At 36.6% G+C, this 20,157-nt stretch overlaps 2 protein-coding genes across 2 annotated transcripts in view; both read left to right on the top strand.

Moving 5' to 3' along the window:
- LOC137264929 (uncharacterized) overlaps window positions 1-15,538 on the top strand; it is a 77,300-nt gene extending 61,762 nt beyond the window's left edge. The window contains exons 18-21 of the mRNA XM_067800282.1: window positions 402-1,103; window positions 9,202-9,677; window positions 11,505-11,641; window positions 15,424-15,538. Coding sequence (XP_067656383.1) covers window positions 402-1,103; window positions 9,202-9,677; window positions 11,505-11,641; window positions 15,424-15,538 — 1,430 coding nt within the window. The remainder of the gene's footprint in view (window positions 1-401; window positions 1,104-9,201; window positions 9,678-11,504; window positions 11,642-15,423) is intronic.
- On the top strand, window positions 471-5,129 carry LOC137265119 (zinc finger MYM-type protein 2-like). The gene is made up of 4 exons (XM_067800425.1): window positions 471-3,722; window positions 3,954-4,203; window positions 4,433-4,668; window positions 4,915-5,129. The coding sequence occupies exons 1-4, from the start codon at window positions 3,041-3,043 to the stop codon at window positions 5,112-5,114; spliced, it is 1,368 nt and encodes a 455-aa protein (XP_067656526.1). The 5' UTR covers window positions 471-3,040; the 3' UTR covers window positions 5,115-5,129.
- Window positions 15,539-20,157: the final 4,619 nt, after the last annotated feature.

Here is a 20,157-nt window from a genome sequence, read left to right as displayed (position 1 = left end):
CATATTTGCTTAAAACGCAACATATGTCATATTTGGGATTTCACTTTCTCAGTAAAGTACATTTTCTAGTACTTCTTTTGGTTGAGTCCCATCCGGGATTCGAACCCACACCCTCAGAGTCGGGCACCTAATCGCCAGCACACAAAGTAAGCCGCCTAACCCGCTCAGCCACCGGGACTTCCACTAGCAGGTTAGGCGGCTGACTTTGTGTGCTGGCGATTAGGTGCCCGACTCTGAGGGTGCGGGTTCGAATCCCGGATGGGACTCAACCAAAAGAAGTACTAGAATTTGTACTTTACTGAGAAAGTGAAATCCCAAATATGACATATGTTGCATTTGACCACTTTCTATATGGCATCATGTAATCATTGCTTAAAACGGTTTTATATTTGGTTTTTCAGCTATTTTTGGGGTTCCACAGGATGTCTGTGCCAGAATGTATGTACAAGCCCTGAAGACTTTTGACACAGTTGTATCTGAAGGATCTCTTAGGGTGGTTCATTTTGTGGATGTTAGTGATACTATGGTCACTGTTATTAGAAAGGAGTTGGCACATAGCTGGAAAACACCCGTGGAAGGAACAGATTTTGATAGGGACAAAGCCTTCATTAACAGATGTTTGGGAACATATTTTGGTATGGCACTGAAACATCACTCAACACAGAGTAGTGACAAGAATCAACATGTGGCTGAAGCCATTCCTGCTGCAAACAATGACATCAGCGATGGATATTTCAAGTTCTCAGATGTTGTCTCAATCAACATATTTCAAAATGATGTCTTTGAAACAAAGACCAATGCTCTGGTGTCATGGGAAGATACAGCACTCATGTCCAGCAAGCCTTTCATAAAGGCAATGATTAAAGCAGGGGGATCCAGTTATGAAGCTGAAAGGGACAGAATTAGGTCACAGATGTCAGTGCAAGGCACAATTGCAGAAACTTCTGGTGGGAAACTGCCTCAAGATACTATTTTCCATGCAGTTGTTGGTTTATCTATAACTCCATCTGCCTTTGGAAAGCTTCTTAGGCAGGTACTTGGCTTCTGTGTGAAGAAAGAGTGCCACTGTGTGCTTATTCCACTGTGCAATCAAATCTTGACAGGTAAGGGTTAGATCTTGTAATTCTGTTGATTCTTTATGGATAAACATAATTATTGACGTCTCTTAGTATCGATAATCTGCTTATGACATTTTATGACATTTTTATTTTGGTGTGGATGTGTGTTCCTCTATTTGGGTTTCACAGGAACAATAATGTTTTGATCACGATCAACATCCCATAAAGCTGGAATATTGCTGAGTGTGTCTTAACTCATTAAGCCTGAGAGCCACTTCACTGCTCAACACCTGGAGCCCCGTGCTGATTGCGTGGCTGGCTGTGGCGAGGCTAATTAGGACTGTTCACGCCTGATATCCCCGACAGGTTTTGGAGATTACAGGAAACTGTCTCTTCATACGAGCAAGTCCTGATCGTTTAATTGTTTAATGGCGTTGTAAAGGTGTATGTTGAAAAAAAGCAGGAGTGAATACATGTCATATGTGTAGCGTTTTACGTAATTTTATTGCACTTTCTCTAGTAGACTTTTGGTGGCGTGTGCATGTGTATTTTCTTAACACATGTTTGTATTATTTGTGTGTAAGACATACTTAACATACTTAAACAAATTGTCCCTCTCATATCATTGTGTGAGGTTAAATTGTTCAAAACATCTATGTCAGTGGCAGTAAAGAAGAATTTACGCACATGCCTAATAATCTTCTATGAAAGGAGCGTTTTAGTGATACGTTGCTAGTATATTGAATATTTTAAGGCAAGTACTAATAAGCTAATGTGTGACTTACATGGTACAGATTCACAGTTTGTCACTTTGGTTCATCTAGATTTAACGCAGAAAATATACGTTATCACACGAACATACATGTATACATATTGTATAATACTATTCCTTGCACATACATAAGACAAAGGGTTATGGGATGGGCGTCATCAAAGTTCCCGAATAGGACGTTTTGTATCTCAACTGTTCAATATAGTCCTTGATTTGTTATCTATGACCAATCGTATCATGAGATACTGTCACATACGAAATGACAGGTGATGGGCTAAATTTCTGAAGAGCACGTTCGATCACTAGACAGCTTGGATACAGATTGACTACTGGTTAGATCGTTGACCAATGCGATATGCTAGATTTTGGCTCTATCAACTCTAGCTATCATGAAAAAGTTTGGTTTGTGTATCGTGAACATACATAATTGTAAGGATTCCTGAAATATACACGTAGGACTAACAAGCACTTTGACGAGTTTATTTTTCTTTGAAGCACTCAAAACGCTACAATCCGATTATTTTTACCCCAGATAACCCAATCCAACCATTGAGTAGAGATAGTATTTATTTGGTATACATTTTGCGCACACTACTTGTACCTCACACATTATGGCTTGCTGAACATTTCAATATAATCTGCACATTGTTACGAATAAATATCATAATTCAAGTACATGTATTGTAGAATTCAAAAAAGTTAAACGATACTGATTTATTGTGATGTATACACTTGTAGTTGAATCTCTCCAAATATTTATGAAGATATGCAGACTTATATTTGTTTTGAAAGCAAACGAGGTTCAGAAGATTGACAATGGACGTGACTCCACAAAACAGGTTGTCCAATGATGTAACAGCGCATAAGTATAGGAGAAAAAACGCCTCCGAAGTTTTGGTAGAGAATGTAAACCTGAGGGGTAGGGAAATCCCGAGGGGCGTAGCCCCGAGGGATTTCCCGACCCCCGAAGGTTTACATTCTCTACCAAAACTGAGGAGAAGTTTTTTCTCTTGCTTATAAACCGTCATTTTAAATATTGCGTTATAAGGAATTAGGACCTCACTATACCGCGAACATTCGGAATGACAGCAATGTCGCAACTCTAATGCACAAGTTAGAAAACGCACGGGATTTTCACGCAGTGCACGTGTTTTTTGTGAGTGAGTCAGTTATATACCACGTGGTTACTTGAATCCGCTCATTGCTAACCATGGCAAACCAGAGCGAAGACGAAATGTTTTTAACACAGTCGCAGTTTAAGAAAGATGATGACAATGCTGCTGCTGCTGCTGCTGCTGCTGCTGCTGATGATGATGATGATGATGATGATGATGATGATGATGATTTTCTGTTCCGTTTCGCGGCACCTTTGACTGAGGAAGATATTGAAAGGAAATTATCTCGATGTGTTCCAAGAACGACAAGGTACAAAAATGATTGGGCGAAAGGAGTATTCAGGCGATGGCAAGAAGAGCGTCGGACGAGGTCAATGGATGCAAACATCGCGCTGTCGTCGTCCGTCTTGACTGAAGACTTGCTGGATATGACTGCTAAAGATATAAATACAGCCCTAAAGTATTTCCTATTCGAGGCGAGGAAAGTGGACGGGACTTGCTACCCAGCTGTTACTGTGTATGGGCTATTCACGGCAATAGCGTCACACTTGAAAGCTAACAAATCTCCTTACAATCTGATGGAAGGCGAAGAGTTCCAGGACAGCAGACAGGCACTGGACGCATACATGCGTGAGAGGTCCACAGCTGGTCTTGGAGCAGACGTGAGAAAACCTACAGAGGTGATAACTCGAGACGAGGAGAACACTCTGTGGGAGAAGGGGGCTCTTGGAGAAGGCACGCCGCAAAAACTCCTGGACACAGTCCTCTACTTAACTGGTGAGTTGCATTTTGCATTTGATTTCCCTGTCGAAAAGTCGGATATTAGCAATTTTGGCATTTACAATCAAACCTTCACATCGAAAATAAATGTGATTAACTGGAACAAAATGCCCGACTTCACTTTGAGGCAAACCAAACCAAACAAAGTTTGGATGGATATTTTGAATCCCGTGTTAAGACCAAAATAGATAAACATTATATAATTGTGTACGGAATTTTATTTTCCAGGACTTAACTTCGCCTTGAGAGGTGGAAAGGAACATCGGAGTTTAAGACTACACCAACAACCTCAGATTACAGGCCCACATACAGACCAGAACGGCCGCAGGTACCTGCAGTATGTGGAAGACGTCTCTAAGACAAATGCCGGGGGAGTGAAAGACAGGAAACTGCAGAAGAAAAAGGTGCGAGCGTATGAAAATACCAAGAACCCGGAACGATGTTATGTGCGCCTTTTCATGAAGTACAAGTCACTTTGGTATGTATTAGATGTTTTCTGATACATTTCTGATACATGTTATACATTCTTTAGATATACCACTCATTTAATCACATCATGCGGGTGACTTGACCCATACTGCATGTAAATTGTCTTATAATTTTACTCCCTGATGATGATTGCACGCATTGGTTTAGGGGCATATAAATGACAAATGCAAACATTTCATACTTAATTGATTCTATGTCAACACAATTTAACTTTCCAGCCTACCATCTTCAACTCGAGCAAATGCGTTTTACTTCACCCCGATGAAGAAACCTAAGGATGGAAAATGGTACCTAGAGTCGCCCATGGGCCACAACACAATCCAGACAACGGTGAAGAGAATATGTGCTGAAGCCGGAATTGAAGGAAGGAAAACGAACCACTCGCTCAGATGCACTGCTGCTACCCGTCTCTACGAGGCAAACATAAGCGAGCAACAGATTTGTGAACAAACTGGTATGTAACTCAATGAATATCTGCAAAACACGAATGAAACTTGAAGTGACTGGGCCAAATTGCAATTTGGCGATTTTAAATGCTAGAACTTGTGATGTCAACATGTGTTATGGTTAACATGCCAAGATCCGGGTTCGAATCCCAATGATGGCCCCAAGCAAAGCGATTACAATATCATATAAATTGCTTTTCAAACGGTTATGTACAATTTGAAATGACTTATCAAGATGAATTCTTTTATTGTAGGTCACAAAAGCGAGGCAGTGAGGGTTTACAAGAGAACCAGTGATCAACAACAAGCAATGGCGTCAGATGTTCTCTCATGTTCAGCTCCAAAGAAAACTCAGACGTCTGCGACAGTGTCGGTTCCTACTTCAGAGGGAGATTCCGGTACAACACAAACTGTCGCTCACGGAAGTGTTACAATGACGTTCAATTTCAATTAAAACACTGTTGTCAGAGTTTTTGTTTTTCCTTTCCTGTGAATGCAGATTTCGGTGGCTGATCGCTCCAAACCGGTACTTTCGGGACGAGGGTTTACTCCTAGTAAAACCTGGGAATAGGTTTTACTTAAATCTAGTTAAACCTATTCCCAGGTTTTACATTGGGAGTAAAACCTCTTACCGGGTATTGGTGCAAGTAGAAAGGATAATGACCATTAAAGGCAGTGATCAGAATTAGGTTTATAAGTTTGTTTTAAACTTGTCATGGGCAAAACTTTACCTGGACATGCATTCGACCAGAGGCTGTTCTTTTGAAGTTGAAAGAGGTGTTTATATATCTCATTTAGTGTTTTCTGATTGAATGATTATATGCATCAATTCCGTAACTGATATATTATCCTCCTTTTATTGACGATGGATCTGATACACATGATCATTACACTGGATAAGATAATTACAGAGATCAAATACAAATGTTTCTTACACAATGCTTATGTAAATTGCATTGAAAAATCACATTTCAAATCAACATGAAACAGCTTGAACAAAATACCCCAGTTACCTTTGAATGGTTTATGTGTACTATTTATGTATATTATGAGTAGATGCAAGAGTTATCACTTCATATTCAATTATGTGTTGTTGTCAACTTTAAAAATCAATAGTCACAAATGAATTAGGTCTAAATTAGTAACTTGGTTTATTTCAAATCTACACGAACATGGGTGTAATACAGTATTGCTATTTATGTCTACGATTCATTACTAGTATATGAACTATTACAACAAATGAATGAATCATTTAATTTAGAAGAAGGTTTTGTAACCTTGTCACAATTAATGTGAAAACATAGTATCTTAGTATTCACTCCCAATGACGAGTAACAAACACTTACCTGCTGTAACAACATCTCATAATCCCCTTTCTCGCAGATGTGTTCATTTGCCTGTATAAGTCCCCGACATTGCAAACAATTGTTATCAAAACACATTATTAGTTCTTCTGATTAACACAGAAAGTAATCTCTCTCGTAAGAAAAGCTAATCTTTGATCATTACTGCTAAATTGATTGACATTATAGGCACAGTATGAATTTAAAATGTAAAATGCATATGCGAGTCTCTTGCTAAATAAGAGGTGCTTTTTATTACCCCCAATACGCAGCTCTTGCTGTGAGAAGCTAATTAATTTGCCGCATATATGCGGCTCTCGGCTGAGTTAAAGGACAATCAACCAACCAACCATTGGCTTCAGTTACTGATTAAGAATCATCGCTTAAAATTACCAAGCAGATGAAATACTTGTACTAACTGACATCACAGCATTTCTACTTTGACAGGGGTTAAACTCTTCCTTTTTTTCTCATGTTGTTAAGGGGTCTAACCTGGCATCAGGAGGTCCTTATTTTGAATCCCAATGGATTCTGAAATTTTATGGCTGGTACATTTAGGTTATCTTGCCTAAAACATAAATGTTGCTTATTCTGATTGGCTGAACGCTTTCTATTATTTTCAATGCATCCTCCTTATACATGACTCGATTTAAGGCATGTGAACCAATTGCACCCATTGCATCATAGGATAAAAATCTAGCTGCACCAGCCAAATTCCTGTTGCACTGCTAACATTTCAATATGTAATGAAAGAAATATGCTGTTGAATTGTTTAGATGTTTCATTCAGAAATTTACACAGTCAAAAATGTACATGCAGCTGGAGTGCATTAGAGTAATAACTATGTTGGACTTGGCAATACTGGACTGCACCAGTGCAAGTAGCAAAGCACTAAATTGAGTCATGTTACAAGCGAGTAACACTTTCTATACCCCGCTAGGAATGCCCACTCATTTGGTATTTCATGGTAGTAATTCCTTACCTTGAATAATATATATTGAATCACAAATGATGTACAGAAATTACCGATGTTTTGTAATGTAATTCGATGGAAGGGAGATAACTCTAAATCTTTTTCTTGTCATCCACCAAATCTAGCAGTGTCTACAAAAGGTTTAGTACCGATGCTTTGAACAATTTAAAATTAACATTGAGGCGTTCAGTAAGATAATTAAATTACTTATCTTAGAATTTGAAAAAAATCTGTTAACTACAAGGGAAAAAAAAAGTTAGGTCTGAAAAGTAAAAATGAGCTTTTGTCACTACTGTCATAATCATCTGATTATTGTGAAAGCAAGCAGTGCGTATACATTGCAGTAGAATGTAAACCATTTGATGTTTTCAACAATTGACAGTGTTATAAATTATAGAGACTGAAATTACTTATTAATGTGAATATTTATTTTTTATCTGGAGCATAACTCAGAAACCGTTCAATATTTTTAGACCAAACTTGATAGATATAATGATCTCAACCTATAGTTGTGCCTTTTGCTATTTACAGAGTTTTGGCATTTTTATTTTTTTTGTTTTTCCATGGAACATTTTGGTGTTAGTCTTGTGGTGGGGCAGACTTCGTTTCCGGAGCAGAACTCAAAAACCGTTCAGTATTTTTCTGCAAAACTTGGTAGATATGTGTGGCAGGCCCAAAAGTCTTTTGGTATTTGTAGTTTTTTGTGATTTATTATTTTCTCGTTTTCCATGGAAATGTTTCATACATAGTCTCAAAATGAAGGGATGTGCTTCTTTTCCGGAGCAGAACTCAAAATCCATTCTGAATTTTTCTGCAAAACTTGGTAGATATGTGTGGCAGAAGCTGCAATGGTGCCTTTTGCTATATACAGGATCTTGTGATGTATGTTTTTCTTGGTTTCCATGGAAAGGTTTCGTACTTAGTCTCAAAAGTGAGAGTTGTGTTTCGTTTCCAGAGCAGAACTCAAAAAGTTCTTAATATCTGTCAGTGTTACATCTTCTGATGACTCTTGTTAAACAAGCACAATACATTAAACTATCAGTTAGCATATATACAATACACAATAAATTTCAAAGACATCTTATTCAATATCAAGCTATATGTGGATATGTACTACTGATTTAGTACTACTTATTGTACTGAGTGCAGTATTAATAACAAGTTCTTACAATATCTATTTATTTTCTATTAAGCATGCAAATTCTTTGGAAAATTTAATACTAATTTTATTAGTATTAATATTTTGCATCGGTTTTGTGCCTAAACACTAACTGGGCTAAATTAGGGTTGACATCTGTGCAATGCATGTATTTTGAATCATCACACTCTTTAAAACATACTCTGAAGCATGCAACTCTTATCAACCTCTGTTGTTCATGGGGGTTTACAGGGTAAACCTCTGCATTCTTGAGAAATAGCCCTTGACTTTGAATTATTTTACTTGTGCAGGTTTTAAATTTATGTTGATATAACTTTGTATTGGTTAAATACCATATTCGTTAAATACCATAGCATTGAAATCTTCCAATATATTGTGTCTTTTCCTGGTTTCCAACCTGCAATACTTTGCTCCCAAGCTTGGCAGTTTTATCCACTAGGCTTCAAAGGATCACAGTGAAAAATGAGATAGTTCATCAGTATGAACCATGTTTCCTCACAAGATGACTGCAGTGTGCAGGACATGGGTTATGCATGCAGAGCATGTGCATTGTGCATGTAAGGCAAGGTATCAGGTGCCAGGTGCATCCCAGTTAATTTCAACAAATACCAAACATCAAAATTATTTCTAAAGTATTTCTTCAGTCAAACCTCCTTTTGATCCCTCACATATTGTGTGCTATAAACTACTTCCCCCCTGACATGATACACTGTTCCTGTTGAGGAAGGTAATGTGTGTTTCTCCTTGTGATGACAACAGAATTGATGAAAATGTTTTGAAATAGTAAAGTGGCCCTTTTCATATAAACTGTCTGAATGTCATTGCTAACAGCAATTAACGTCTTCAGTGTTGACATTTCAACATGTTTAAAGTATTTCATTTTTATGCACATTGTCTCATTTTATGCAAACTTTATGACATAACCACATTCACTTAACTGTACATTTACCTTATTGGGCGTATGGTAGACATCTACATTTGTCACTTTAAAATAAATTGTTATTCTTCTCTTGCCACTTGTCACTGATGCTGCTTTATTAGATTCAGTTTGATTATTTTTTTCCAGGTGTATCTTCAAAAAATAAACTTCAGTTGTTCATTGAAGCAATGGTTGACAGTCTTAGTGACTTATCACGGCACAAGTCACGTCCGACACTGTATGTGCATATTGCAGAACAACACCAGCGTGTTGTAGATGATTTGAAACAGATCCTACAGGAATACCTGACATTATGTGGGTATGGTTCAGCAGACAACCCGACAACAGAAGTCTCAGGAGGGGAGGAATGTGTCATCTGCCTCAGTGCTATTGTTAATCCAAAGAGACTTAAGTGTGGACATACATTCTGTACAGGATGTATTGATAGTGCATTTAAACACAAGAAGATGTGTCCTACCTGTAAAACTGTGTGTGGAGTGATCACAGGTGACATGCCTCCAGGACGTATGACAGTCTTTGAGTCTGTGTTGAGATTGCCTGGATATGAAAAATGTGGAACCATAGAAATTACATACAGTTTCAATGGTGGTTATCAAAATAAGGTAACTTTATTGATTTATAACTTTCCATACTTTTAGCTCCATCACATTTGTCCATTGTGATTAACTTTCAGCTTTCAATAAACGACAAAATGTCTTGCATTTCGATGAACACAGATTGGTTCCTTGTGTTATGGGATAGATGTTATAATTTGTCAGTTTATCCTAACCGAATTATTAACTGTCACTAGAAGTTATGCAGAGAGTATGACTTGCTCTGACTGATCATGGCATCTCCACCTGGAGTCAGCCTTTCTTGTCACCCACAAGTGCAGACAATCTGTGTTTATGAAGAGATTCTTCTTAGTTCATCTTTAAATATGAGAAGTAATAGAACAATAAAGAAAGACCCAATAGGTTTAATAAAACTTTATGTGAAAGATAATGGCAGACACACATGACAATAGTTTGTACAAGATCTAAGGGAATTTTCTTTGCATGATCCTCATTCACCTTTGATTGTATTAGAATCTGCATACAGACAGAAACCTAGACTCAATGAAGATGATCCTTGATTTAACTGATCCATTACCAGTCATACATTCTTGCATGTTCCCTCAGCTGCATTTCAACCTTCGTTTTCCAAGATTCATTTTTATCCTCCCGGCATGTAATGCTGGGGGATATAGTCGTCTGTCCATCCGTCCATCCGTTTCAGAATGAAGGGATGTGCTTTGTTTCCGGAGCAGAACTCAAACACCGTTCAATTTTTTTCTGCAAAACTTGGTAGATATACCAATCAGAAGCTGCAATGGTGCCTTTTGCTAGGTACAGGTTTTTGTGATTTCTTAGTTTCTGGGTTTCCATGGAAATGTTTCAGACTTTGTCTCGACAGTGAGAGGTGTGTTTCGTCTCCGGAGCAGAACTCAAAAACTTCTTGATATCTGTCAGTAAAACTTGGGAGATATGTGTGACAGACCCCAAAGTGGCGCCTTTTGGTTTTTATAGGTTTTTGTGATGTATTATTTTCTTGGTTTCCATGGAAAAGTTTCGGACTTAGTCACAAAATCGAGGGGTGGGCTTTGTTCCCAGAGCACAACTCGAAAACCATTTCACATCTTTCAACAGATCTTGTCAGATATATGAGACAGATCTTGAAATGGTGACTTTTTCTGATTAGAGATATATGGCATTTAAATTTTTCATGAGTTCCATGGAAACAATTAAAAAAAAAACAGTAAGTAACTGTCAGATGATTTGTCCTTTCAAACATGTAGGGGCTGGGTGTAAATTATTCCCTTGAAGACCTTCTTAGTATTGTACCAGATTTGGACTTTCAAACACCTGGTGTTCTTAATTACACTTTCAATAAATTATGGAAAATATTTAATTGTTAATGATGGGAATAGAGCCTGAAAGTTCCTGATCAGTCGTCATCCATTTGGGCAGATCAACCACAGACTTCATTGTAGTTACGTGGCTTTTAAGAAAGTATTATAATTCCTGTCAGATATATTTTATGAGCATTTCTTTAGAGGTTTGTAACACAGAAATATATTCATAACTAGCTGATATCGATATTTTATTAGTATATAATAAGTCAGAAGAGACACATCTTGGGGCTGTGTTAAAGTTTAATGTAAGAAGGTAATACAAGCTGTCACACTACTCAGTTGCACAGCTACTTTATGCTATAACATGTTTGCAAATATTGTTGTATTCCTTCATAAAGTTATACAGCTACAAACTATGGCATAGGTTGTAGTTGTAAAACTATGAAGAAATACAATAATATCATCAGATGAGGAATGCCATGTTTCCTCATTAACCTGGAAGTTAAGTATTGAAAAATGTACAAGGTTTAAGAACTGATTATTTATGTTCCTTCAGGACGAACATCCAGAGCCTGGGAAGTGGTATAGAGGCTTCACCCGTACAGCTTTCCTACCAAATAATGCTGAAGGGCAAAAGGTCCTGTCTTTGCTGAGGGTGGCTTGGGAAAGACGTTTGACATTCACTATTGGCAGGTCTGTTACCATGGGCTTGGATAGCTGCATCACGTGGAATGAAATACACCACAAGACAAATAAAACTGGCGGTCCAACAAAGTAAGTCATCATACTACAATTAGGAGATAAACATCATGTGTTGGCCAATTTCCGGGTGTTATTGAGTATTTGAAGCACGGGAATGCATTTGGAACCGACGGCGTCAGCCGGAGGTTTCAAATGAAATATTCCCGTGCTTCAAATACTCAATAACACCCGGAAATTGGCCAACACATGGTGTTTATCGACATTGTAAACACAAAAGTAAACCAAAGGGTTTTACTGTCTGCACTCGTTTTCATCGAGTAGGGGTACAGCAGTGAAGTGTCATCAGCTGGCCGTTTCAGCTGGTTCCCATGGTAGCATCTGGAGTTGCTCATTTGTGACGTCATTCTAACTTTACGTCACAATATGATTTGAATGACGTGACCACTGTTGATGACGCAACAAAACAATTGTTTGCGAGGTTTCTACGTGTCAGTAAGCAGTAAATAGTCTTGCAGTTTCCGGGAATCTAATACCATTTGATCATGTTTTTCAACCAATCAGATTACAGAACACAGTGACTTTTAGTTTACAATTTTTTTTTACCAGCGTCAAAATTTTAGCTGTTACTTTCACGAGAACATGTACTTATAGCTGATTACCTGTCAGTGTACCCAAATTTTACCAGGTGCCCCTTTTGCTTATTTTTATCCGTTATTGGTGTGCTAATCTTGACTTGATTACTCAGAGACTAACATTACATAGCTTGACTCGTTTGGACACATGCATATATTCACCAGAGGAATGACATGTATTCCAGAAACCTGGAAACCATCCTATTGTGGGTAATTAGGGAATCCAGTTGCTTTCCATTCACTGAAACTCACTGACTTAGTTTCCAACTAGATTCCATTTCAGATACTGTGATTTTGGCATTTCTGTAACTTCAAACCTAACAGAAACTACAGTCCGTTTGATCCGAAAGGTGACAAGAAAATGATGATCGTTTGTTAAACAACTTTTTTATTCGGGTGTCCCAAATTATGAGAGACACATCATCGGAGTCGGTCTGTCGATTTCATGTGGCTGTGCAAAATTTGGTTTTGTTGGAATTATTAGATTTTGTGTTGGTGAGCAATTCATCGGTCTCAAATGGAATCAAACAGACTGTACAGTCAGGGGTTTCTTGTTTGTCTTGCAATTGAAAGTTTCCATTACGCTGTTTTGAACTAAGTAACATAAAATGTGTAATTGTTTGCCATCCTGACATCCAGTCGGTATCCATTCAAGGAAACTGGGTGACCTAGTTTCCAAATAGAAACAGAATAGAATAGTTGTAGTTTTCATGGAAACCTATGGAAAACAACTGGGTCCAGATTGGAGGAGTGGGTAATGAAACAAACCGGAAACCGTCCTGAAATGGTGCGAAATTCAGTTTCAGTTTTCATTGAAACCTACAGTAAATCAAAACATGGAAACCAGCTGGATCCCACTTGGAGGGGAACCATCCTGAAATGGTGCAGTTTCAGTTCATGGAAACCACAATGAAACTATAGGAAACCCCCAGGATACCAACTGAAAATGTTTCTTCTCAGTTTCAGTGTTCCAGTGTACCAGCTTATTTTTGAAGTGATTTTCTCTATTGCCATACGGTTTTTACAGGGGAAGGGGTTTAATTTGTGAGACAGGTGTGAAAACGGATTCATATTGATTATATTTTTTAAATAAATGTGGCCACACACTGTATTGTGAATACTTTCTAATTTACTACAGTCAGCAAGAGTTTGATCCATGAGATGGGTCAGCATGAAGTGAATGACAATAAGTTGAGTAGATACTACATCAACAATGGTCTTAGTGTCATGTATGTTAAGAGTGAAACGATATACAGTGGTATTAGTATTTGGCCTTTGGTTTGGTGTACCATAATGAACTTAAAAAATTGGTATTTTCTGTTTTCATACCATCATTTTAGAAACCTTTTTTATACCTTTTCTAAATTGTCTAGAAATTGAATCATGTTGTCTAAGTCTGTGCATTCCAAAACGGCTGCCATTTTCTCAAAAGTAAGTTCTGATCATGAATTACGTTGAATGTCATATACTTAGGTCTTCAAGTCAGCAAGACATCAGTACCTGGGTTCCTTTTTCAGTTATTTCAAATAAAAATATTCGTCCAATCGTATTATACCTCCTGTAACTGCGTACTTTATGTAAACATATCATTTGCATTAATGACGAGTTGTTACGCAGGTATAAAATTCCCACTGGATTTGTCCAAACACAACTGGTAGAGTATGTTGGAAATGCAAAAAAACTATGCTCTCATACATAAAAAAACAATTTCCTAAGTTTCTTACAACCACGTTTTATGAGTAAGTATCAAGTAGAACATGGCCACTGAATTTACTGAGAACATATCATTATATCAAGAGGTAAATTTTGTCACATGACAAATTAATTATATTACCTCTGGGAAAACTTACCTCTCATATTTTCTCAGTAAATCTATCTGTGAATCTCGAAATTAGTAATGCAACTATTCCAGATTTATACATGTCTCAGATTTCATGCTCTTTATTGAATTACCATTCAACAGATAAGCTCACGGGAATTAAGATTGAATGACAATCTGAGTAAACTTAGTTTACGTATTATTCGTTACGCACCTCTACTGAGTTTAACAAACACTAGTAAGAGGTCGCATCAAGTAACCTTTGAGAGACCTATGAGCGTCCAATCAAATGTGTGACAGCTCAACACATGTAACCAATCACACAGCAGCTACTGTTTAGGGTTTGTCTGGACTTTTGTTTGTCCCCAGTCAATGACAATGATCATTCAACAGAAGAAAACCTGCATTAAGCATACATATTTGACCTGCATGGCTTCCTGATGACATGGTTACTATAAACTAATATTTCCACAAGATGACATCCTTGAACATTGACAAAAATGCTATTTCAGCAACTCTTTACTCACTGTTGACAGTGTTGTAGCATGCTCCATGTGCATTATCTGAAACTGGTCATATGGAAAATATCATTTGGAATCATTGGGTACAAACCTTTTCGAGATAAAAGTTGAAAAGGTATGTGTGAATGTCCACTTTCACGATTTGGTAAATGGAGTCCTGATGGGTCAATCTCTAAGGCTACCTGACCTGACCTCCTACTGGGGTTTGTTAGACTCAGCAGTGGAGTATAACTAATAATACTGAGACTAAGTGTACTTAGACTGGATCGAATGAGTTGTAGGTCTTATTCAGTTGTCATTACAATTCTATATGCTGAATAATCACTATTTAATTTTGCAGCTCGTATCTTTATCCCATTTTTAATCCAATCAATTATAAAATCATTGTCAGTGGCAACAATTCATTCACACTAAAATAACATGACGACCTACTTGATACACATCATATTACATCATATTGCTCTGCAGTTCTTATGTGTTATGTTAATTTATTTTAATTTATTTAATGTAATTTTTGTAATGACAGTTTTGTTCATTCAAAATGACAAAGATATTAGTTAAGTTTTTCCATGTTTTAAACCAAAATGCACTGAACTGAAGGCGTCATATTGCAATATGCACTGTACTGTGTTGACAGTGTACCGTTCCACCCCTAATGTATGTGATTGTGTTCCCTCAACACTCCTTTTTGAAGCAGTAAATCATTAAACATAGAGTTTGTATATTATCCTAAGCCATGTATATGATCAACAGATATCATTTGTTGCTCATATTGTATTTGTTCACGTTTGGTTGATACAGTCATGGCTACCCAGACCCTGGTTACTTGAAAAGAGTTCAAGAGGAGCTGGCAGCCCAGGGTGTGACAGAGGCGGATCTAGGTGCAACTGGTTCATCGGCAGGAACTGCTGTCTAAACTGGAAGACATAGAGCTGGGATAATAGTTGACTGTCATCTCCCCTGACAAAAGAAGTGTTCCCATGCTCATGACTGAAGTTCATTGAAGGTTTATTGCACTGGCGTGCTTTGTTGATATCTGTTCTGTGTGTTTGCATACAGTGGAGACCATACAAGAGAACATTTGTAATTGTTGAAATACCTGCATGTCACAACGTGCTTGGTATCAGCAAGGAAGGACAGCGACAACCAACTGTCTGTTTTATATCAGAATTGCAGTATCAGTACTGATATAATACAATATTCTCCAGTGTTTTTCGCTATGATTTGTTTCTTTGCAGAATGTTTTATGTAAGTTTTGTCAGTTCAACTATGTGACATGATGGAGTTGTCAAAGCCGGAATTGTAAGATTTACTGTGCATTTTTAACAGTATGTCTTTTGTAAATGTGTAACAATAGGATTTAAAGAATATTTCTTCCTATTTCATATGTTATTCGTATGAGGCATGATTGATGATATTGCTGTAACTATTTGCTGTTTCACCATAAAGATACAGCTATTGTTTCCGTCAGTTTGTTCCCATTGACAATATCTGTATGTTTAAGTGTAGCGCATACAAATGTGTCACATTTCCAGATAGTAAATTATGATACTAGCAGTAAGGAAATTAAAGCAACAAAAGCCTTCCTGTATCCATAAGAAATCTCTGCCAGGTTATGATCATTAATATGGATAACTATGAAAAAACCAGAGGGTTTCAAAACTGTCCTACCTGAATCTACCTGAGTCACCCTGATGACTTCCTTGACACGTCATGTGATCATCTTTAGAATGATAATATACTGATATGTGTAAAAACAAGATGAACTACAATACCTATAGTTATAACGTAACCGTGTACATATGTAACTACAAAAAACATTAAACTGACTCAATTTGTGAAACATTTTGTGTACAGTTTTTCCTGCATATATCTGGTTATCTAGTTGTGGGAATGATTTAGTCATGAAAAATTACATTCAGCATTTTTGGTGCATGAAAAGGGCATGAGATTGATTTTGTTTAAAACTTACTAAAATGCATTAATCATTTATACCTTTTATATATTTGGGCAATCAGTGGACTTCATCCAATTTAAAAAAATATCTGTTGGTCTTCAAAAATAATTACTAATATTCTTGTGCACAAGATGCCTGTACATATTTAAGACTTGATGCCTAAATTGTACCAGTAGATACAATTGCAAATTCAGATTTGTTTTTCTGTCTTTGTTAGTTCAGATAAGGATTCTGTGAAACATTATCACCAGTTTCACTGCATCTTTCTATGGTCTCTAACACATAGTAAAGTAGTAGATATTTGTGTGAACATTTACTTGATTGCTATAGATGAACTTTGTCAGGCTATGGAACATGTTCAACAGGCAGTGAATGTAAGGAATATCACATGTACTTGATTTCACATTAAAGAATTTCATTTGATACAAGTTAAACAATTAACTCTGCAAATATACGTAATTGTCAGTTTCAAATGATTCTTAATCTGACTCAACGGAAAGAATTGTAACTCTCTCTTGACATCTTTCATGTGAAAAAATGTGTTGGTTTTCCATTTCTTGAACATAATGTCAGAGGTTCATTTATGAATCCATCAAAATGCAAGAAAATGATAAAGTATACCAATTATGACTGATTTTATATTAATTGGTACCTACTAATATCTATGTTTAATATTCAGAAAATGCAGTTTGTTAATAGCATTTTAACCATGTTGTCTACTTGGACTATAAATATAAACACATATACAAATATTGTAAATACAGGATTGTAAGTAAAAAGGGTCTTGCTCTGCTGTTGTAGCAGTCATTGACCTACCTTCTTGAGACCTATGGGTTCTGCAGCAGCAAAAATTAACATGATATATAATTGATGGTACTGTATACTTTTTATTGGAGTCCTGTCTTTGACAAGTACACTCACTCAGAGTTGTTATGTCTGCTGGACAGCAAACAAATGTAGCTTAGAAGATCCATGTCCTTTAACTGAACAGTGTACAGTGCCATAGCACGTCATATTCAGTAACAGTGTAGCCATTTTGTTTGGTTGGATTGTAAATACAGATATTGTAAATATAGGATTGTGTAAATAAACAGACATTGTGAGGCTCTGCTGCAGAGCTTTTTTGATAGAGGGCCGTGGAGACAATGAAATACAATAGTTATGATGTTACTGTAAATTTGTTTATCCATTACTGTTCTTCTTGCTTGCAAATGTTTACATATGACTTCCCATAATACCTTAAAGATAGAAGCTGTTGTTGAAGTTATGAAGAATTATGAATATGCTAGCTGTGTCTATTTTCTTTTTGATCTTGTACATAGAAGACTCTGTTGACAGTGTTTAAAGACAGATTGCTTGATCAGTTTCACATAATAGAAACTGAAAATTGTAATGGACACAGAACCTTAATCTATTCCTGCAGAATATGTGAGGCCGATTTAAAGAACTGTAAATATGTTCTGTGTTCATTTTTGTACCAAGCTTGTGCATAGTAGATAGTATTTACAGAGTAGCATTGGACTGGTGTATCAGTGTTTCTTGATAGATGAAACATTTAAGGAGATTGCATTCTGCTGCTGCAGATTTAGAGAACTGTAAATATGTTCTTTATGTTCATTTTCATGCCATGTCAATAATTATTGACATTAATGATAGAGTAGTGTTGGACTGGTGAATCAGTGTTCTGTGAAACAGGAGATCACAGCTACATGTTGGTGATCTGTAAATGCCTATTTAATAGCTGTATAACCATGTTGTTCAGTTGGGGTGTAAACACATACATAGATGTTGTGAATATAGGATTGTGTAAATATATAGACATTGAGGAGCTTGTTCTGCTGCCGCAGAGCTCATTGATAGAGCAGTTACTGACAGTGAAATAGACTGATTATGATGTTATTGTGCATTTGTTTATCCACTAGTGGACTAAAAAGAACTCACGTGTTGTTAAACCCAATACCCTTCGTAAGTGATAAGAAAATGCATGTCAAATTCTTGTTCTGCTGCTGCAGAAAATATTTGTCTATGTACAAACTCATGTTATTTTGAAGATTCACAAATTTTGCCAACAAGCATAAACATAGACACACTACTTCCAATGAAATACCATGAAATAAAATTTCAAAGAAATGATACTTCAATATGAATATTGATGATGTGTACAAGTCAGATAAGAAATAGAAACTTGTAAATACTTCCCAAAGATATGACTATAGCCAAAACATCACAATTAATTTATATCAAAAGATAGCACAGATATTCTGGAAACATTTTGACACATTGCTTCCTAAACAAAAAAATGCCACTATGAGTAAAACTGTCAAATATTTATCGATCCTGTATTTGTACATAATTTTAAGAACCCTGTGTCTTAGAATAAACACAAGTTTTAAAAGTGCTTAATTTTGATAGATTGTTGTATTTTATGTATTTTGCTGATATATGCTTAAGCAGTTTGTCATGGTAACTTAAGAGAAATAAAACTTCACTGTGTACATCTTTGCAGGAAAATGACAAAGTATATCTTCTCAAAATCATATGATACAACTGAATCCTGTAAATGTTAGTGTATTTATATTGCTTTGTTGTGAGTGTGAATATATGAATTGGTAAGGCTTCTGCTGCTACTGCTGCTGCAGACATTGCTGAGGTAAGTTGTGGGGACAGAGGTTCTGTAATGGAAATAACAAAACTATCATGATTGTGTAACAATGTTCTGGCAGGTTCTTATCCTGCTACTTCATATAAAGATGGTAGAGATCGAGGAGATGAGTAACATAATATGATTGTATTAACAACATGATCACAATACTATCATAATAGTGTTGGTAAGCAGAATGCATTGTAAAATAATGTGACCATTGAAACCAGTTTCTTTTTCTGCTGCTGCAGATGTAGATTGTAAATTTTGTGGAGACAATTAACATGCTGTGAGTTCATGGACTGCTGAATTATCAAGACGGTGCAGTATAAATATGTTTTGGGTTTTTTTCTGTACTACAGACACAGAATCAGATATTGTAAATACAGGAGTATATATTATTAGATATAGAAGATATAATAGACCCGAAGCTTGTGTTGTTGAACACAATACCTTTCTTTAAGTATGAAGAAATTTCTGTTTGGTTCATGTTCTGCTGCTGCAGAGGTCAGACGGAAGACAGAGAATGTATGGGCAGAGAATAACAGTATGATCATCATGGCTAATGTAGCTGTTACTGAACTAAAAACAGAAACATCATGTTACTATAAGTAAACAGGACGTCAATGTTTACTTTATGTTTGGTTGCTACAGATGATGTTCTGACTATAGCCATGTACAAACTGTGAAATAATTCTCCCATTTGTGAAAAACAATTACTGTACATGGACATTTATGCAACTACTGAGAAAGTATCGTCTTAGATCATCACACAAACAATAATATGTACTTTGTACAAAAATATTATGGTAGGTTACAGAATTGTAGGTTATAGATTCCAGAAAATACCATTATTGCAGCTACAGTCTCTCACTGATTGGAAGCATGAAACTATCATCACTTCTATACAATTACATCAAATGGTTTATGAAAACAC

Source organism: Haliotis asinina, chromosome 15, assembly GCF_037392515.1.
Source record: "Haliotis asinina isolate JCU_RB_2024 chromosome 15, JCU_Hal_asi_v2, whole genome shotgun sequence".
In the NCBI taxonomy this organism is placed as follows: Eukaryota; Metazoa; Mollusca; class Gastropoda; order Lepetellida; family Haliotidae; genus Haliotis; species Haliotis asinina.
The sequence above is the reverse complement of the archived record's forward strand: the minus strand, read 5'-3'. Positions and strand labels throughout refer to the sequence as shown.